Source organism: Polyodon spathula, chromosome 11, assembly GCF_017654505.1.
Source record: "Polyodon spathula isolate WHYD16114869_AA chromosome 11, ASM1765450v1, whole genome shotgun sequence".
NCBI lineage: Eukaryota > Metazoa > Chordata > Actinopteri > Acipenseriformes > Polyodontidae > Polyodon > Polyodon spathula.
The window spans coordinates 36,013,743-36,036,891 of NC_054544.1; the positions used below are offsets into that span (position 1 = coordinate 36,013,743).

The 23,149-nt window shown below is 35.4% G+C and overlaps 1 protein-coding gene across 2 annotated transcripts in view; it reads right to left on the bottom strand.

Moving 5' to 3' along the window:
- LOC121322797 (neuronal tyrosine-phosphorylated phosphoinositide-3-kinase adapter 2-like) overlaps positions 1–23,149 on the bottom strand; it is a 43,768-nt gene that overhangs the window by 14,767 nt on the left and 5,852 nt on the right. For both annotated transcript variants that reach the window (XM_041263099.1, XM_041263100.1), the window contains 3 exons: positions 9,735–10,033; positions 5,501–5,539; positions 3,318–4,397 (listed from right to left, as the gene is read on the bottom strand). In XM_041263099.1, coding sequence (XP_041119033.1) covers positions 3,318–4,397; positions 5,501–5,539; positions 9,735–10,033 — 1,418 coding nt within the window. The remainder of the gene's footprint in view (positions 1–3,317; positions 4,398–5,500; positions 5,540–9,734; positions 10,034–23,149) is intronic.

Below are 23,149 nucleotides of genomic sequence, written 5' to 3' on the forward strand. Positions count from 1 at the left end.
AGGGAGCAAGGGATGGAGGGAGCAAGGAATGGAGGGAGTGAGGGAGTAAGGTTGTGAGGGAGTAAGGGAATGAGTGAGTGAGGGAGTAAGGGAGGGAGGGAGAGAATGAGAGAGTGAGGGAATGAGGGAGTAAGGGAGTAAGGGGAAGCACTGGAGAGGAAACTGACACTGAGGAAGAGGAAGAGACCAGCATGAGGAGAAACTGTTAAGTTTGTTGCTTTTTATTTTTGCTTTACTTTTTTTTCCTGCTTCAGGATAAAGGACTGTGTCTGCCTGCCTTTTTTGTTGATGGGTTTAGCATTTGTTGGATTGCAGTTTGTTTTTGCTATGTTTGGGACTGAACCAAATCAATTATTATTATTTTGTTTTATTTTTTTCTGTTTGGATCCCGGTGGATTACCAAGTTGGATCTACAGGCCTCCATTGTAGACTTGTAAGATTGTGTTTTTTATATTTGTGAAAGAATTTCAGTTTTTGTTTTTTTTTTCTTTCTAGTTGGCTGTTGCAGTCTACTGAAACTAAACTATCTGAGAGTGCTTTTGTATTTCTGGAACTGCAACATGTAGTCTATTCTAGTAATAGTCTCCCTATTTTAAAATTCACTTTCAATTGATCTGATTTCTTATTTGTTTTGAGTTATTGATTTGTGTAGTTTTGCACTGTTTGAATTTGGCCTCATTTGTTTATTTATTTGATATTGTTTGTACACTGGCTAAACAGTATATATTGCCAACCAGTTATTGCTGTGTAAAAGATATAAAAATTCTACTCTAACTGGGGATCAGGTTAACTTGTATGATTTTAAAGTAGCTCATTCATGAAATTCTTATCTGCCAAACTTTTAATACGATTGCACCAGACACTAATTGTACAACCTGTGTTTTATGTCTGTATGCCCCTCTCTCTATTTAATTTGTGGTTTAATATACTTTGCAACCATTTTAAACTCCATGTTTGTCTTGTTGTTGCGCACAGAGCACTATTGATCACTGCTTGGGATTCAAAAAGAAACAGTTGGGCAACACATGTCAAATATGCATAAGAAATCCTGCAGAAAAGGGCAAGGAATTCCTAAAGAATTGCAATCTTTGTTTTATTTCATTTGTAGATGGTAATCTGTATAAGATTAATTACATCACACACGTAAGATTGAAGTATTCTTATTCTAAGAGCCATCTTTATGGCTTGTGATTTCAAAGAATACAACCCTCAGAAGAACCTATACATTATTTTAAATGTATGCAGGGGAATTAGCCTTTAGAAGATGCATGTCTTATTAAATCCATGTGGAAGTAGGTAAGTGTATACAATGGTTCTCGGTTTATTATGTACATTTTTTATTTATATTTAAATGTATTCTTTAAAACAGACAAGAATATCTTATTCAGGGACTCAACAGGCTATGTAGATACTGTGGAATATTACATGTAGTTTATCAGGGAAAGGTTCTCCTGAAATCTTGGTCTAGACTATTTTTATTGCCACACTTAGAAGTTATTCATGACATTACACATCCCTCAGTGATTTCATAAGCGATACACCAAGATTTCCATGTCTCTGTAGATAATACAGGTACAGTTCCACCTCTGCAAAATGTTGCATTCAGTCAGGTGTAAACCTTTTACCACCCGATATACCTTTTCCAATTACTTGTTAAACATGTTCAGATTCACAATGAGTCTGTGGTTTACAAGGTTGGTGAGATCTCGAAACAGTATATAGAGCACAACATATTAACATAATTGTGAAATGGCAGGAAGGCTACAGAACTGTAAAATGTAAAGAAACCACCAAACTAATATGGGCCTTGGCAAATCAGAGTGCTTGGTTTGTACAACCTTTTTATATATAAAATAGCCAGGTGGGGTAGGGGTTAGGTAGGCTAGGGAGTCCTTGGCTCACCACACACCAGCAACCCCTGTGGCTGGCTAGGAGCCTGTGGCCCGGCCTGTATGCTTTTCAGAACTGAGTGGTCCTCCAACACTGTTCTGGATATGGCAGCACGGCGGGCTTGCAGAGTGAAAAAATGCAGATGGCACTCATTTCGGAGGACACCAGTCCTCTTCTTCGTCTCTCCCAAGTTAGTTCAGGGGTTGCAACAGTCAGCCAGGTTGAATAACATGGGAGGCTCTGTGGTTCAATGGTTAAAGAAAAGGGCTTACAACCAGGTGATCCCCAGTTCAAATCTGACTCTTTCACTGACTCACTATGTGACCCTAAGCAAGTCATTTAAAATCCTTGTGCTCTTCTTTCAGGTGAGACATTGTTGTAAGTGACTATGTAGCTGATGCATACTTCACACATCGTTGTTTCTGTATGTTGCCTTGGATAAAGGTGTCTGCTAAATAAATAATAATAATTGGACATTCCAAATTGGAAAATGTATAAAAATAATTGTAAAAAAAATATTTAGCATTTTCTGTTCGTAAGACCTACAATGTTCCTGAGCTCCTTTCATATTTGGTATAATCAATTTTGTTCATAGAACTCTGAATTTATTTTAGGTTGAATTCTGGCAAGAACACCTACATGTGACTGCACATTAAATTTAGATGTTTCCAAATTGCGTAAATCATCCAGTGCTGTCATTTTGTTTTTAGCTTAAAATTGCTATGGAGATAATAATTTTGCATAAACTCTGGATTTTTTTCAGAAGTAATCTCATAGGATTAAATCATATTGTCTGTATCAGACTAAGTGCTCTAGGATTCGACCGACAGCCTATTAATTTCTCTGAACAAAATATCTAAGTATGTTTAACCTTGGCTGTTTAGTAACAAAAAAACCCTGATATTTGGAACCATAGTTAAATGGTCCTGATATTTGTGTTTGCCTTATGTGCCAGTGCTAGTGTTAGTGGTGGTGGAATGGCATGTGGAAAATGGGATCTTTGCCAACTTATCATAAGGTACAGTATATGCTAATACCATATGAGTGACACCTACTGTATCAGTTTACAAGTACAGATGTTATAGACTGAAACCTAATAAATAATAGATCTGTTGTTTTTAATATTAGGTATTATCCCACTTAGTTAACAAATATATGAACCCATCATAAAAGGATTCTAATTTTGTATTGTAAGAAAAACCTTGAATTATTTGAAAATAGCAGTGGCACCAGATGTCACACTTAGCAGAAACACCTTCAAAGGTAAACAATCATACCATAATGGGGAGTTTCATTTTAAAAGATTGAGTAATATACACAGCCCTTCCTTTTAAATGAAAGTAGTTTGTTACAGAAGTCTAGTAGTAACATTCTGTACATGGAGTTATGAATACTAATATAATTATAATGAAAAAAGGGGAACTTACTCTCTGCAGATTCCTTGGATTTCCTGCTACTGGAAGATTTCCTCAAAAGGCTCCGCCCTGAGGTAAAAAGGCTTGCTAGTTCATCTAAAGGACTTGTAGGTGTTTTTGACCGGGACATGTTTTGCATGGAGCCATGTGCATTGGAGGAGAAGTTTGCCAGTTTCGTCCCTTCCTGTGAAGTATTCTTGATTGACGAGTGAGGCACTGAAGAATAGCTTCTGGGGATACTCCCTGAATGTAAAGATTCATAGGGTGGAGGTCTCTTGAGGCTTAAAGGAGTTAAAGACCTCCCCATGCTCACAGGAGACGGGCAAGCTGAGTGGCTCCTGGGATATCCGTGAGCAGAAGCAGATGATTTGTACAAGTTTGATGGAAGTGGCGGGGCAGACGAGCGTCCAGAAGCTGTGCTGGTATGCATTGCAGGCAGCTCTTTCTCTATTTTGTGGTGGATGGAGGTCTGAGGTGATGCAGAAGATGGAGAAGCTCCAGACTTTATATAGGGAGCGTTTTCCAGAACGGGTAGCTTGGTGACTTCCAGAGGGGTCAAAGGAGACTCATCCGAGTTTGGAGAACACTGCGCCGGTGCAGGTGGAAAGACCAGCAGTGGTGGTCTGTGGGACAGCAGATTTGGAAAGGGGGCTGGGATTTCACAAAGCATGCCCTTCGGAGCTGATGGCACATTGGATTTCGTGAATTCCAGATCAGGCACTGTAGGAGTAGTACAACTAATGTTTTCATAGTTACAAATAATGGGCCACTTGGCATCATGGCCGAGGTCATCAAATATAGGGTATTTCATTTCCTCATAGACCGCTTCACTTTGGTCCTCGTTGTCCCTCTTGAAGTCTCTTAGTATATTTCCCACCATTTCAATGTACACAGGCTCATCCTCGTCAGTGTCTCGGGCTGGACTGTGAGTCTGAGAAGAAGACTTTTCCCTCTTTGACTTCATGGAGCAGTGGTTCCTGATGTACGACTCGTCGAAAGACGTGCTCAGCTGTGTGTTTGGATTTCTTTTGGGTTTCGGAGGGGGGATTTTCTTTGTATATTCATCACTATGTGGCCTTGGTTTCGTTGATGCTAAATAACAAAAAAAAAGTAAATATTCAGCAATAACAATTCTCACATGCAGATAGATACTTGAATACAAAAACAGTGGTTCTATATATATATATATATGCCCATATTCACAGTATATCAGATATGGCATGGTTAGCTATATATTGCTAGAATGGTATTTTCTTTAAAAAAAATGCAATTGAAAATCCCACAGTTTATATACTTGCTACTAGATAAGCCATTTAAACTAAGGTGTATCCAACCACATTGCCTTAGTACAGTGATTTGTTGACCTAGTCAGGTCTCCAGATAAGGTTTTGGGTCATTGAGTAATTTATACTCTGATTTTGACAATACGATAGTAAAATGTATCTTGGATGAGTAAAATGCAACATCACCTTGAAGTCATGAGTACTTTACTGATCAACACCAGTCAGAAGGATATCTACATCATCAGATGGAAAGCAATGCAAATGGATGGAGATGCAGATGGATCACATTAGTTTACTGCAAAGCTACGTCTTAGTTGGTGCTTATCTTGGTAAGAGTAGAGTTCAAATCAGCATGAAGTTTAACATCTACTCTCATGTAATGGAAACCAGCAAAAGGCCTACAGTCACATACTATTTATTTATAAAGAAAAGATAACATTGCTTTCCTTATTGATCCCCTTGCTATAAAGCATCTCGACTCTCTCCAAGCACAGAATATTGTATTTATTATATAGATTTATTTTCCAAAAATTTGGTTGACAGATATGTACATTGGTAGAATAGGCTGAGGGGGACGAAATGGTGCTGAGAAATCCAGAATCCAGTTGGTGTTTAAACAAAAACCCAAACTTATTGGTCACATGTTTCTGGCAGGCAATTCCCATGCATGCAGTATTTTCCCAATTGACCAATAAGACGACAGGAACTAACGTGACCTCAATATGTAGTTTTCTCATAGGGAACTTCAGCAAATCCTGTATCTAATTTCACAGTTAATACCCCTTCTATGCATTCATACTACTACTATTACTACTACTACTACTACTACTACTACTAATAATAAATAATAATAATAATAATAATAATAATAATAATAATAATAATAATAGTGGTAGTATTTTAGGAACATACCCATTGAGTCTTGCGGATCACTTTCAAGGGGGTCCTGACCTGGGAATGGCAGCATTTCACAAAGATAAAAACAATGTTATTAAAACATACACATATACAAATTAACACTAGGCCAAGGCTGTGAAACATAAGATCCACAGGCTAAATGAGGCCCATTTAGGCTCCTGGTGAAGTTTTATTCAGGCTAAGACTGTGGCCACCACAGACGTCAGGGTGTCCTAAAAGGGTTGATGGGTTTTTAAGTTTTCTTATTTTCAGTTTGAATAGAAAAAGAAGGTGTCTATTGACTTTCTTCCATATCTATACAGTAATACACTGGTTATAATGCATGCTTTCTTCTGTAACAGCGATTCATGACATTCTTCCATGTCTATACAATAATACACTGGCTATAATGCATGCTTTCCTCTGTAATATCAATTCATGACATTCTTTCATATCTATACGATAATACACTGGCTATAATGCATGCTTTCTTCTGTAACAGCAATTCAAGACATTCTACCATAGCTATACAGTAATACACTGGCTATAATGCATGCTTTCTTCTATAACAGTGATTCATGACATTCTTCCATGTCTATACAATAATACACTGGCTATAATGCATGCTTTCCTCTGTTATATCAATTCATGACATTCTTTCATATCTATACGATAATACACTGGCTATAATGCATGCTTTCTTCTGTAACAGCAATTCATGACATTCTACCATAGCTATACAGTAATACACTGACTATAATGCATGCTTTCTTCTGTAACAGCAATTCATGTTCTTGTAAAAACCAAAACATTTTTTTTTTTTTTTTTTTTTTTAATGTGGCCTACAAATCAAACATCAGATTATAATATAGTCCAATACAGGAAGGACATGGGTACAAGTTTGACACCGCTGCACACGACTACAACTTTGGGATATTACAGTTACAGTACAGCTCAGACTTGTACTTATACAAAATTATAAACAATATGGAGCTAGTCCACTTCTATGAACACAATTAACCTGTGATGAAAACATGAAAATACACATTCATTTTTAAACTAATTAAATTAGTCATAACATAACATAACATTTGCATATCTCTGTCATGTGAAGAATCTATGCCTCTTCTGCAATATCTGCATACAACCGTATGTAAGTAGAAAAAAATCTGTGAATCGTTGACATTGCTGCAAGCACAATATCCATATGCATATATTTGTTTCCTGAAGCATAATTTTATAATTAATAAGATCCTTATATAGTGCCCATCATTGAAAAACTAAATTCTCAAGTTCAGATATATATATTCTCAGGGGAAGGGTTAGGAACATAACGCTACTTATTTGAGACACTGTGGGAGCATACAGTCCTTGAAATGTTTCATAGAAATTACTTACCGTCTAATGCCTAGTGTCATTCTTGTGCACACATGATGGGGGATCAAAAAAAGTAAGATGACATACTGTGTCTGACCCCGACCCCACATGCCTTCCATCTCTGGCAAGAACATCAGTTTATGGGTCCAATAAACAGAAGCTGTCTGAGGGACCACTGCTTAATGTGACTACTGAGGAGTCAGCATTTTTGAAGATGCACTCATTTAAAAATTACATAAATTATGCATTTTTAAAATTGCCAAATTGCATTTTTTATTTTTATTTTACATATTTCCCAAAACATTTCCTTTTTTTTTAAACAGAACTTACCTCCAATAGTTCCACTTGTAAGTAAACCATGCTTCATGGTCTACTTATAATTGGAACCTAAAAGCAACCCTGCTTGAGGTAACCATGCCAAAAAAGTACTATAGTATACTGTAATAGTACTAAAGCAGTTTTTTGCATGGAAAGCACTGGTAAAGAACTGACAGCACTCCAACATGTACTTTAGGTCTTAATCACTTGATGTGGAGTTAGACACACAGCTCAGACTTTTTCCTGAAGGTTGCTACAGATATTCATGCTTAATTGTCCTTCGGCTGTAAGAGAAAAGTATTAGCTCTTGGAGCAAGATATACTGTAAAGAGAGTCCCCAGCTGGGGCTTTTACTTGTCAGAGGAGTTTAGCAGCTGAAACGGAAGTGGTTGAGTTAATCAGGAGGTTTTCAGATTTAGAAGGGAGTTCTGTGTTATCCTGCACATCTGTCAGGCTGATGTCCTTTGCCTGTGCTGTCCTGCATAGGTAGCTGTAAATGGAGCTTGCAGTGAAAGTGGACACCCAGCTACTTTCATAACATTCTAAAAACTTAAATAATAAGTAGCTTCAAATGTCCTTTGCTATTTTATGAGTTCCGTTGCTCCCATATTAAACATTATAATTTTCTCTAAATTTGACCTTACCTGGCCTTGAATGTTCTTTGAGTCAGCCTAGTGTATTCTAACTGAACAGACTTCCTTGTTCAATTGAAGTCATGTGAAGTCAAAGTCACATGATTAGAATGGAATAGATGTTTTATCCCAGTGCTTAAGATTCTACAGACAAACTCAAAGGCTGGTCAAGGCAGATTTAGAGAAACAATGATAAGAATTTAATATTGGACCAAGATAACCTCAGACTACTCCGGATGATTGCAACTTTTTTTTTTCTTATCGTATTATTACTGATTGGCATCAGTCACAATTTTTACATCCTGTTTGTAACCTTCTGAAGAAAAAAAAAACACTATAAGTGTTTGGTTTGATGTCATGCATGTTGAGCTTTAGAGATAAAGAGCTCTATTTTCTGCTGTGACATACTCTTTAAGGCATGACTTATTTGATTGAGTGAAGTAAAAAAAAAAAGAACATTACAATCCCACTTGCTGTGACATCGCCTGTTCCAGATTTCCTCTTAAATGACATTTAACTTCATACTTCAAGTCCTCTACAACTGTCTAATTGAATTAAGTGAATGGGTGTTTTAAGCAGACACAGGATTTCCATGCTATTTTCTTCTGCTTGTTAATGATTTGCATGGTAATATTAAGGAGAACTAAGACCAACCTTTGTAATAAAGGTAGCGTTTATTTTAATTGTTTGAGAAGACTCACAAAAAAAGGAAGTTTTCCAGTGTGATTTATATGCATATCTTTTCTATTTAAAGAGGGGACAAAATGCTCTCCTAAACATTTGATTTGCTTTGCGCTATTAAAACCCATAATTGTCTTATTAGATTATGCTTTTTTTGACAGGTACATTTTAAAAAGTCATGTCAAATTAAGTGGCATGAAGGTGCAGTGACATCTACTGCTTACCGCAAAGAAGTGCAACCTAATTCATGCCTTCTCCTCAAAGCACCAACATATTCTCAGCAGGAGACAATGATAATTAGTCTGAACACAGTTTTAAACAAGCAGTTGCTGAAGTTAACAAGTTCAGCCTTATCAACATTGGTAAGGGTAAGGGCTTGATTGACTTGATTAAGAAGCCATTGTGATCTTCCAGGGTGTGTTCCATTTGTTATAAAGAGTGGAGCTTGTTAAAATAAAGCAGATCCCATCCATCATGACCATCACCAGGAAAGTCCTAATTTCAAATTAAACCTGACATAACCTTTCTTGCAAACAATAGGAATTGATGAGCCCACTTTTTCTCAATAAAAGTTATTTTTCTTTTAAAAGAAGCACTGGAATATTATTCTATGCTATTAATGACATTTGACCACCAAGTTATGCCAAATTAAAAATCAAATTAGAATCAAATAAGCTGTAACACCCCAGGGACTGTTTTGAAGTAAGGTAAATACATATTTCCTGAAAAATAAAAAACTTGGATGCAAGGTAAAACTAGCAAGAAGCAACTTAGTTGCAGGAATGAGCAGTTAAATTATTGTTCTGAATAGTTTCTTGCTAGTTTAGTTAAAATAATATTATTCCGTTGTCTTTTCACTTGTTTCAACTTAGGGCCCCTTGTATGTTACTGAACCTCGGGCCACATTTACTTAATCACAAATGTTTCTCAATTATGAAAAATATAGGCCTGAGAGTTGTTTATTATCCCAAGCAAGTACAAGTTTATGTAACATATACACAAATAGCCAACCTGTCAGGCTTTTATTTTTCCCTTAAAGGTACTTACATGAACAGATTCAAATGTCACCTACAGGCATGTTTCTGTGAGCACAGTTTCATTTTCCATTGTACAGCAAAACAACCTAAATAGAGTAATTTAATCTGTTAACTATTGCAGCACTGTAAGGCCAGTTAACCATTAGTTCCAGGAGCTCTAGTGCAACCTACAAATAAGGCAATTTAAAGAAGAAAGGAACTTACCGTAATTTTTATCCAAATCCTTCCATGCTTTACACATTGTCCCTGCATTGACAGTTTCTGAGGAACTACTCAACTTAGTGTTGGGGTCCCTTTTGGGTTTGGGGGGAGGTTGTTTGCGTGAATTGACATCGTCATCATCTGCACCCCCAACTGAGTGCAGAGACTGTGACCTTACAGAAAACCCAACTCCGCAAGGGTGGGGTAGCCGGTCCTGTGGGGCAGGCATTGTCATAAATCCCATTCGGAAATGCTTTCCCACATAGCCACCATCGCCTCCTCTAGAAACGTCCTCCCCAATGCTGGAAGATAGGCAAAACAAGAGACTTTAATATACACTGACAGGCCAAAAATGATACGTGATCTGCAACAAATAGATACCTTTGGGATCTTTTATAAGATGTACTTTGCATTTTTGTTAAAAACAAATACTAATAACTTTACATATTAAAAAAAAAAATACTTACATTAATGAAACAGAGTCCAGACATGAACAGTTCTTGGTAATGTCAAAGCCAGTTTGAAAAATATAACCACAACAATGACATTGTCACACTGGTGCCTTCTGCATAATTTAGCTTTTACTGTTTGCTTATTAAGGTTAATAGCAGCTTTATTGCTGGCTACAAAGGATGAATTATTGCTGTGAAGTGTTCCAGTGAACCACTAGACATTGCTAGCTTTCAATCAACATTTCAACTTGGAACCAAATGGAGCACAGCCATTTGACTACAGCAGAAACAAAATGTGTAACATAACATTTAACAGAGAAAAATGGAAACTAGCCAAAAAGTAAGATTCCCAAATGAATCATAAAGCCAGGTATAGGCATATTTAGAGAACAAAGTTAACATACTGGAGACAAAAACATACATCCTACATTTGACACTTGATCCTCCCATCGCTTTACTACAAGCCATTTCTCAAATAAATTCCTAATTCAGGGAATTATTTTATTTCAAAACAACGGTCATACATATTGCATTGTAGTTAAGTGAACTATAGCCTTTTCCCACCTTGCTATAAAAATTATGTTTGCCTTTTTGTTCTTCAAAGTGCCTGGAATATAATTACAGAAGGTTAATGCACCATCACGTTTTTGAAACTATGCTTGACAATGACATTTTTTCATCTTAAACATTAAACATTCATTTCAACAGGTACAACCCCCTCTGCATCATATTTCATTTGGAGGGAAGGACAAGTCTAGCTGGTGCTATATGACAAATCAAGAGGCAAGAGGAGATGTACTTCTTCAACGTCAATGCTACAGGTTTTAAGTACAGCAACATACATCATTACAATCTCTAGTAATATGTCTTAATCTTTTAAAGACATGGGAATTCTAAATTCAGTTTTTTTTTTTTTTTAACTACAATACTAATTCTTTGTCACTTTGTTTTATTTGTACTGCATGTAAATTTAGTGGAGTGGATTTTTCCAGTGCTTTTATGTAAGCTCTTTAGAATGGAGATGAGGGACTGTTGAGTTGAAAAGATCAATTCATAGAAGACAGGTTTGTGGTGCACATAAACAACACCATAACTGGGATGCATTGAAGAAGTAAATTAATTTAGACCACATACAGTATTTAAAAAGGTGTGATTAAACAATACACAATACCAATATGTAACTGAGGCAGGGCTGAGGTCTGCCCTTGTAATTATACATATGGTTTGGAGGGATTTGGTTTGATTTTTTTTTAAAATAAAAATGTCTTTAATTTGCATGATTGGAAAGTGTTGGGTATGGCAGGGCTTTCCCTCCTGTCTAATTGAAAGGAATATGCTACAGGTGGCCATGTGTCAGTTGAAGAATTGATAATCAATTAACCCTGGTCACCTGCCTTTAAAAAGGGTCTGGAGAGTCAGTCCTTGGTTCTTTCTTATTTGTTTGTTTGTGTGTGGGTGTGTGGGTGTGTGGGTGTGTCAGTGTGAGTGTGAGTGTGAGTGTGAGTGTGGGTGTGGGTGTGGGTGTGGGCGTAGGCGTGGGCATGTGTGCTTGTTTGTTTGTTTGTTTGTTCTGTGCTATGCTGTGCTCTGCTTAATAGAAAGCCTAATCACTGCATGTTTAACCAGGATGAGCTACGAACAATCACTGCTTTATTTACTTTATGGTAGGAAGAAGGTTCCTGGTGTGAGACTAGCTCATGGCCCAAGCTTTGTCAGCTTTTGTTTTCTTTGTTGTTTTTATACTGTTTTTTTTTTTGCCTTTTTGTAAATATGAATGTACATATATATATATATATATATATATCTTCCAATTATATATACATATATATATATATATATATATATATATATATATATATATATATATATATATATATATATCGGAAGGTGTGTTATCCACAATAGGGCTGCCATTTCTGGTACATTAATGTCACTTTGGCTGATCTATCATACATTGCATCATGTCTATTGCAGGCTACTATACTGGGATTATAATGTATGAACCCTTTATACATTGTCGATAAAGTGGCTTGAATAAACATCATAATTGGTTGAACACGAACATATGAAGGCTTGTCTTACTGCACAGCTAGGGGCTGATGACCTCTAAATGTTAAAGTGCATGATCTGTGTCAGCAGCTTAAAAATACTTTTCCACACCATACTGGCAGTTGAGGTCCATTAGATATTGAGCAATATTTTGCATTAGTCAAACACAGAAATGAAATAACAATTGTATAACATTTAAATGATAATATATTTCCTTGGATTTCTTTTCTTTAACATCTCAAAATCTCGATCACTTTGACCACAGTGATAGTGTTTGTAAAGATCCAGGCTGAAGTACAAGATCCAGCTGAACTACAGGATCTCAAATTGTAGTGAAAAGCACTTGTGTTGAATTTTACCAACGAAGAGACCATGTTTGAAAAACAGCAACAACCTGGGTTCAGACTCTCAACAATATGGTATAAAAGTGAAATACTTTACAGTAACTGCAGACTTCAATGTGTATTATAACGCAGTGAGCAAGTTTGTTCAGGTGGGCGGATATGAGTGCTTGACTGTGTGGATTCGATTAACTTGATGGAGAAGAAAAGAATACCCTGGAGAAGTTAAGTCAGTGCATTTGAAGGAATAAAAAATAAAGGTGCAGAATGTGATTATTTTCCAGTGATTTCAAAACAGCCATATTACTAACCAAAGTGCATAAAACATGTAAGTAAGAATAACCTTGACTATGTGAAAAAAAAAAAAAAAAAAAATCACTCAGCATGTTTTTCCAGCACATTTGTAGCTTCTAAGATAAAATGTAATTGAAAGTTTAAAATCATTTTGTTTTTTGGTTTTCTTTTTATAAAATAACCATAGACCCCTTTTATAGGTGTAATAACCCACTCCAAGATGTACGGTAAGACATATCTTATTTGGATAATGGCTCTCTTATGGGTTATTTCTTAAAGTACATAGTTGGGGGGGTGGGGGGGGGGGGGGGTGTTGGAGTTATCGACTTTGGGACCCCACAGCAAAAATGTCCTAGAAATATCAATGGTTACAATCAGAACAAGAGTAAAGAATAACCCAGATACACTGTGGAAGACAGATCCAAATCTATAGTATAGTACTGTGTCAATCTAGCACTAAGAGGTCACCATAAATTAAGCATTTGTAAATGATTAGCTTGCATCTGTAAAATTGAAATTGTAATGGCTGGGACTGGAAATCTAAAAAAAACAAAAAAACAAATACAAATGCTTAACTGGTAAAAAAAAACTACACCATAAATCACTGGGAACATTAATTAAGTGGTCAGTCTGCTCCTCTTTCACTTTCGGTACTGGTGATAAATGTCCCCTTAATAAAATGCTTATTCCAGTGCGGTCTGCAGATTGTTAATTGTGCTCCTCATACATCTTTCATTCCTGAACCCTTATTACATAAAGGTTGTAATAGAAAAAAATGGTAATGGTATATATGTATCCTGTTAGTCTGTAAAGATCTGTTTGGTATCATCATTGTTCAGACAGAAGAAATGTGAATGTTACAGACATTGATTTTAGGCTGATTATTGACACAGGGCATACATCCAAATGGTTTACATCCCATTAGAACTAAATACTAATCTAGCATCACACATCACAAGTTCATGTGTGCATTTCTTTTGGGGTCTTATTCATAAAAACGGGTGGTTCTCTGGATTAACTTGGTATTAGTTTTAGATTCAGCTCCTTCAGTTAAATGGTAAGTATAAGTAAGAGAATTGTGCCTATAGAATTATATCTAAAGAAATCTAATTTATAATATATAATATATATATATATATATAATATATATAGTATCCTTATTTCTACGCAAATAAAAAAAAAAGAAAAAGAAAAGGATATTTTAGGTACTTGAACAGGTAGAATAATTGATTACAAATCAATTATCAGGACATTTCAGACTATAAGTCCTTCATTGGCTGAATACTATATGCATATACACACACACACACACACACACACACACACACACACACACACACACACACACACACACACTGCTGTGCAAAATTCTTAGACATGCTGCATTTTTCTACTCTGATGTATTATGAGCATCAACAATTTACTCAAAGCCTCCACTAGTGTTTTCTACTATTATAACAACCTTGACTTGCATGAAGAAAGACAAACATTGAATGAAATAGCTTGCATCACTTGGGTTTCAAGGCGTGGTATCTGAAGCATAATCAACAAGTACAGAGAAACATCATCTATAATTGACAAACTCAGGATTGGAAGACCCAAAAAGCGGTCTAACATGGATGAGCAATACTTGAAGATAATATCCTTAAGGAATAGAAAGAAGACAAGCATTGAATTGACAACAGAACTGGCAGAAGACACAGGTGTCGTTGTCCATCAAATCAACCGTACAGAGCTCACTCTTAAACTAAGGACTTAAAGGATGTGTTGCAGTAAGAATATCTCTGTTAAGAAAGGGGAACAAGACTAAAAGGCTAAAATACGCACAAGAACACAGAAATTGGACTATGGTACAAAAAAGTGCTTTGGACTGTTGATGGATGGACAACGACACCTGTGCCTTCTGCCAGTTCTGTTGTCAATTTAATGCTTGTGTTTTTTCTATTCCTTAAGGATATTATCTTGACGTATTGGTCATCCTTGTTAGACAAAAATCTGTCAATAGTAACTTAAAAATCCCTAAAGTTAAAATTAACTTTACCTACACAATTTAATTAACTATACAAGTAAAAGTAACACTAGTTATTTGCTAAAAGCGATACTAATTATGCTTTATTCTTTAAACGCAGTGTGTTACAATGGGCATCTATGGCTATGAATTCACAAAGATAAAACATTTTTGCCAGCATGCCATCCAACAGAATCAGTAATAAATGATAAAAAAAATGCCAGAAGACCAATCAATCCATTCAAATACAGGTTTAAAAATGAAAGCGATAGAAACCCTAAAAAATGAGTGAAGGACATTGATAAACATGTTTATTTCACAGTAATGCACAGTAATATTTCTTTTAGTGTCTGCTAACAGTTATAGACAGAAATACTGTCATGCAGCCTCTCTATCTTGTACTTTCCTGACAGTCAGGCATCTGATATATGGCAACGAATTGACCACATAGGATTCTAGGCTTTTAGCAGTTCTCACCAGCCTGTCCTTTTGCTATCACATTAACATTCGTTTCATTTCATACAGCAGCATTAAATTTGACTTTAGTGATACTGACAGCAGACAGTCAGATTAAAAAGACTGAATTTGGGGAGTTTAGGTGGCACAGCAGGTTAAATAATTAGGCTTTTATACCCTTTTCTCTGGAGATCTGAGTTTAAATCTGGCCTTGGATGCATTTGCAAGTCTCAAAGGTGCTGTCAGTGGACAGTAGTCCACATCAATATTTGAGACAATGGACAGCTTTTTGTGCAGGCAAAAAACAGTTTCTTTTGAAGCGTGAGTCTTATTTTTTATTCAGTCAGTGGTATCGCTAACAGTACCTTGAACAGGTGTTGATTACAATATTGGGAACTGCATCCTGTCCTCGCTTAGGCCCAACCGAGATAAAACCAGAGAAAAGAAGACTTGTAGTAAAACTAGTGTGGATGTCAGTCAACTAAAATACTAGCCCATACTAAACAAGCACAAGTCAGAGGTAGAGATTGGAATTTAGGGGAACTGAAACCATGCTATTTGAAATCTTGAAAAAGGTATATTTTCTGAAGATGCCGAAAAAATCCCACAATGCCTTACTTCATCTGCGGATTCAAATGATTCAATTAGCATTTTAAAGGTTTACTTAAAAAAAAAAAAAAAAAAAAAAAAAAAAAACATGAAGAGAAGCTCGGTTGTTAAGCCTCGGTAAAGAGATAGCAGAGACAAGGAGCCATTAGTAACAGTAGGAACTACTGCCTCAGCTGGGCTTCACTGCATGCCACCTCATCACTGAGCTCCCTGGTAATAATGCTGTCTGTACGGTTGGATCTGTCTGCACTTTTGCAAGTAAAGTATCACACTAATGTGCCACTTTAATTTGTAAATTAATGTATATACTTTCTTAATTGGTAATGAAGCAGTTTGAAATGTCAAAGTAGCAAGCACTAGTGAGCACGCTTAATTGCCAATGTATTGTTAAGTTTGACAGCTAAAATAGTTATGCTTTATATTAACCCCGTAACAATTAACAGGAATTATATTGTAAATATCTGTTTCTTAGTAATATAGTCAATAAGTGTAAGGGTTAGGAGAAGGGAACAGAATATTACAACATTACCTGGTAACATTACAGTATATAATAATTAATAGCAATTACTGTTGGTTAATAATATAATGCATTACTGCTAACAATTCTAAATCCACTGCTGTCAGATAATGTAGAGAAAATACAGGACAAGTAACTCTAATAAGCTAATGTACTGGTGTTTAAAAAAGACAGGCTGGATGGACAGAGGTATACCACAGCAAAGGCATAGTAAAGTAGAGTAAAGTCTAGTAAAACACTGAAATCATGAATCAAAATAGCTAACCACGGTAGTTATGAGCACTGACCCCTCTTAAAAACATTGTAAGTACATAATGACAGAGGACCTTAAAGTTGAAATTAAGACAATACAAATAATGATATAACAAAATATAGAATTAACATTGTGGAGTAGAACAAAACGTACTCTATTCTATTGACAAACACTACAAACAATTTTTTTCATCCTTTTTTTTTTTTTTGGTAAATAGCATAATGAGTAATTTCCCTAATATCTACTGATGTCTGATGTCAACTCAATAAGTAAATGAACTATCATTACCTCTCCACATAATGTTCATCTGCAAGTTTTACTGCATAATCCAGCTGTGCATCATCTGCTTTATAAACTGGCTCAGAGCTTTCTAACATTTCTGTTTTATAAAAAAACAAAAAACAAAACAAAACAAAAAAAACGTGCAATGAAAAAAAAAAGCTTGTCCTGGCAAAGTGTAAACAGGGTTGCTGTTATTTATTTATTCCTTAATATGCTTTACTGTATAGGTAGTATAGGGTAGCCTGGTAGAAATGTATGTGCATGCTGTGTTTGCATTAATTCAACTAAGTGCAAAAAAAAAAAAAAAAAAAAGACTTATATTTAGAATCCTAAATCCCCTATTTATATTACCTTACCATACTGCATATTTAGTATGCTTCTCTTATCTTGACTGTTGAAAGTTTTACCTGAGAGCTTATGATTGAGTGTTAGAAGTTATGGAATTCTGATGTACTGCACACAAATCTGGTCATTCGTTTTTTTGTTTTTTTTTCCCACTCTCTTTTCTAATGTTTTTGGTTACACTTTAGTTTAGGGATCCATTATAAACAGCCCCTGATGCATCTACAAATGTGTTATAGAGGATGTTGTAAACAATAATAGACAATTTGTAATGAAAACCGACTATAGTGATACACAGATGTTTCATTAATGGACATGTGATTTTGAGTGCTTGAAAGTATGTGAATTGCAACAATATTTCATGTGTTGCACTGGGTTATAATAATAAAGTGCAGAAAAGGGGCGACATTGTTTTTTTTTTCTTTGACAAATAAAATATGATTAATTTGGTAGCCCATTTGCTGTGTGATCACTATTCTAAATAGGAAAAACGTATTTATTAAAAAGCATATGAGTGCCATATGGATGTAAAGAAATATGATTGTTCTAGAGCATCTGATTTCACTTGATCTTATTTAAACTGTACTAAGAAGCATTCTGCCACTGGCAGGTAAGATTTTTTTCAGCCTCAATATGCAGGTCAATTACTTTACCAGTCACATGACAATGAGATCATCATCCTGCTTTTTATGGACAGTTTTGTAAGCACTATCACTGTCTTGCATCTTAATTAATAAAAACTAAAAAACTAAACTACATAAGTTCCTTATTACAACACACATTTTGACCTAATATAAACTGGTGATAGCCAATGTGACTGTTATTTTCTTGTCCCACTATCTGTTTAATTACAAATTAAATCTACATCATTCTCACATTGTCAGTCAACAGGTCTGTGTCGATTACTGCTTGTTTGACCTGAATTCTAAATCATTCACAGTGTAGAAGCCCACAAGTTATTTCACTGTGAATACATAGACCACATAATGGTCACCCATTGGTTAGCTGCTAAAATCTACCTAGCAACACATTGCAGTGACATAGAAACCATACGTGCAGCACACAAAAAGCAGACAATTGTAACTGTAGCCAGGAAAATCACCCCCACTACCAAATGAAATGGTCTGTTAAGCTGCCACACGATAAACTAAAACATAATATGTACATACAAATATCTGTTTACACTGTTTTATAAACTGTAAAAGCACAATAGTGACAGTTGATACTATTAAATATTTACTAAAGTAAACATGTGGTATTATTGTAATAAGATAACTTACAACCACAAGGACGCTTAAGGAAATACATTTCTGGAAACAGCTATTTAATGGCAATCTCAGTAAAAAGAGGCATGTTTCTTTTGCATACACCCCATAAAACATCCTTCAACTGTTTGAAAATAATAAACTAAACTTCCTTGGCATACCCTTTGCAGACAGCAGATAAAACTCTAAGTAACTATTTTCTTAGATCTACCATAGCCAGTATGACACACTGTAATACACACCACTGTGTGCGAAGTCTGGCATTAGGTGTGTGTTGTAATTCTGTATCTGACGCTCATAGAAGATCTATACTTTCTTTTTGTAAAATGGAATGAAAAGCCTGTGTTCAATTATCCAAAATCACTCAAATAAAGATAATTAAGAAAAAACAGCAACATTAGCAAAGAGACCAAGGAGCCCTTTCCTGTATCTATAAATCTGAGGTTTGAATACTTTTAAAATACCTACTGTATGCTGAATACCAAACTGTAGACCTCCTTGGTTATACATTCTACTTGAATAAATAGAACCTCTGCATTCTTCAGAGAAAGAACTAAGTAGCAGAATGTAATGCAAGCTCTATCAGAACGCGCCCCCCCCCCCCCCCCCATCCCCCTCATTTTGGCAGCATGGGAGCAGAATTGGTAGCTTAGCAACAAATGTGTCTTTTAGATGTCTTTTATATATGTTTTAGGCTAGAGACATTAACCCTTCTCCACAATCTCACAGTCTCAAGTCATGTTGGTGAAATGTATCCAGCATGTAATCTTTTCCAAGGGCACTGCATTACTTGGATTTATTTTGTATTGAGGGTAATGGTTAAATACAAAATAAAAATGTTTCTATTCAAGAATTCTGTGCAATTCAAATTTTCAAAATGCAAAATAGCCACAGACAAGAGATTTTAACGGCCCTGATTGTCTACAAATGTGTTTATGGGAGACAGTTCTCCCTACAGTCTAATTTTCTGAATTCTCTGTGCAGACTGGATCAATATTGGGCTGACTCAGCTTAGTATAGACATCATACAGACAGGAAATCCGAAAAGCATTTCTCCTGCATTATAACAGAGGTTCATCATTGTGAAAGCTTCTGCTACACAATAGCATTGACCATAATGGTGTTCTGTTTGACTACAAGGGAGATTTATCTGCACCTATAAAAAACATTATTAATCACTGACATAAAGAATCATTGTTTGATTCCCTGTACATTTCATTACTTTAAATACTACTTTATGCATGTCCAGTTTGTTACAGTTTAATAGAATACTTTAGATAAACTGCATAAGCTACACTATGGTAGCATAATACACTTAACCTGGCCCCATGATTTTAAAGTTTTAAAGTATTTCTGTGGAATTTTGGGAAAGGCTGTATATATATATATATATATATATATATAATATATATATATATATATATATATATATATATATATATATATATATATATATATACAAAACTGTTTATATATGTAATGAACAACAGTATCATATATATATATTTTTTAAAAGGTTTCATGTGTAAAGGGAGTTTGGTTCAAACAGCTAGCAAGCATGTGTCTGTGTTTTTAGTCTGTTGCTGCTTTATGAGCGTTTGGGAAAATGAGATGGAGAAGAAATTTAGGGAATGACAGTCTAATTCTGGTCTACATTTGCATAAGAGTTATATCGGATTTAAACCCTCTTAGAGTGCCTGGAGAAATCCCACCAATCCAGTTCTGCCAACTACCACTATTTTCATTGTTTGCCATTTATTTGAGACCTAAATACTTTTGGCAGATTTCAGATTCAGTTCTTTGTGAACAAGTTACTCTCTGGGGAAACAACATATACAAAGTAGTAGTAAAAAATTTATTTTAGTGTAACAGAGCATGTTGATATCATAATGTAGTTGGATAAGTGGATGTTAAAGTTTTCTAGGGCACACTGAGCTGATTTGTGAAATGCAGTTTGAACGTGTCTTTGTTACGCACTGCGTGCTGACTTTCATGCTGAAAATGTTCTCGATTGCTAGAGGCACACTTCTGACTGAACTGTGGCATGTCACGTGCAGTTTTTTCACTCTTTGACATCTTACACAGATTTCAAAAGGGCACTTTCTACATTGTTTCATTCTTTCTTAGTGTAGAAACGATTAAAATCATACCTAAAACGAATTCTGCCTGGCCATCGGCTCTGTGCAACAGTCCTTAAAGCATTAGGTAAAACAGCTTGTCATCTGATACTTCACAAACATATTCTATCAAGTTAAATATACAGTAATACCAGCACTAGAGGTTTTCAATGTCATCTGTGTTATTAAATTAAATAATAAAGAACTACCATAGCTCATGACACGTTGAGGGATATGTACTGTCATTTTGCAGCATTTCAAGCACAGAGTGGTCTCTGCCTCCCACAAGGAGTTACAATTCCTTAGGAACAGAACGCTTCACATTATTCTTGAAAGGCTAATCCCCCATGCTAATGCCCCCACTAGGAGTAGGATGGAAGTGAAAAAGAGGATGATATTCAAAAAGAATGACTCACAATGCCACTGAGAGTGGGCGCGTTACATAGCCATTGGTAGATCAGACAGCACATTTGAAGGATAAAGAGATAATAAACAGCCTAATGCAAATCATACCTTTAAGTGCATTATTGGTACAGCCAACTAATACAAAATTCTTCCTATAGTTAAAACAATTGAATGTTATAGGATGGTACTTTTTTTATATATGTTTTATACAGAACACTGCCACTCACCTGGTTAAGGGTGTACAGGCACCAGTAGTAGTAGACTGAAATATAAAACCTAGCCATATAGATTTTTTTCATTGTTAAGATCCTTATAACAGAGCTCTGGGAGTAATTTGCAATTTCCTGTATTTCAATCTCACACGTTCTTATCTTTCACTTAATATGTCTCAATGTTTTCAAATTATTTCCTCTTCAAAGCAGTCGCTTATCATAAACTAGACCTATCTAAACATTAGTCAAAGCTTCATGTTTAGATAAGTAAGTGTATTAAGTCATTTCAGCATTAATGTCTTTTTCCTTTGTATCCACGGAGGCAGGTGGTCCATGAAGGTACAGCCCCAAGTGATTTCATATGCATTACCAGAAGAACCAGTACGAAACTCAATCTTGCTTTAATCCAATATGCTTCAAAACCCTAATCCAATCACACTCAACATCCAAATCCACTAAATGTATTGAAATTGTTTTCTCTGATCTTGCTTTTGATATACCTTACAATAAGCATCTGAAGTTGACAGACATTTTCAGATCTTACATCATGAACTGGACTCCTGAAAACAGTCCTTCACTTTGATATTTGTGACAAATATATATTGTGACAAATCCACTGGGTGTGGTGAACGTGAACACAGATAGTTGTAACAGTATAACATGTAATAAAGCTCTTTCACAACAAGTTGTTCAGGTAAATCAGTTAAATAACCTGGGTTAGGTTTATTTGTAAACAGTTCCAAAGGCAGGTCAGCAAAACAGGCAGGGTTTAGTACACGAAATCAGGTTTTCAGGACAATCCAGGGTCAGGCAACAAGTTAGGTAATCAAACAATCCAAGGTTTTTACTCTATTTATTGATTATTGCCAAAATAAGGCACATGCCTAAGATATACATCTCAGAATGTATATCTTATATATTGTATATAGTGGCAACTCAAAAAAAAAACCTCCTGTATATCTGAAATATAATCAGATATATCTTCCAAGAATATTGTTAAAACATGTGAATCTGACAGCTGCATTAAAAAGCACAGTGTCATGAAGTCAGCAAATATCCCCATCCCCTCTGCCTTGTATATAAGCCTCTCTGAGTTAGCACAGATTGAGAAGCCACATTAAGTAACTACTGTACTTAAATGTTTATGTACAGTGCTGTTTGAAACCAACTTTCTCCTGAAATTTTTTTGATATTTTGATATTGAACTTCATTTTGCTTAAACCAAACAAATGTAGAGTTGTATTAACTGAAAAAACTGTCAGGGTCATATCAAAGGATTAATGTATTTAACAAAACAACATCTCCTAGAGGTGATTTTTAGGAGAATAACAGAGATTAAAAGTATTGTACAGCTATGGCAAAAAGTTTTGCATCACATTATAGAATTAGCAAATTTTGCTTCATAAAGTTGAATGAAAGCTTCATGATTAATGTTACTTTAACATAACATAATACAAATCCATTCTTATACTGAGACAATTTTATATTGTGAGTCAAAGGTCATTGCTTTGAGTGAATAAAAATATAAAAAGCAAGCTTGCAGACAGAAATGAAGCAGGTAACAGCCATTTTTAATCTGTGTATTTTCCAGGCAATTGTTATGATTGCAAAACTAAGGTACAGATCTGCTATGTGCACTTATACTGCATTTTTACAGTTCTCCAATTCCATAAAGAACCCCACTGAACATAGTACATAACACAGAAAAAACACAAATTAAGATTAAAAAGCAACCATCTTTGTTTTATTAACGTTATTTATGCAGCCCATATTCAAAATTCATACTATAAGTCTTGAAAATGAAAAGGACCACTTT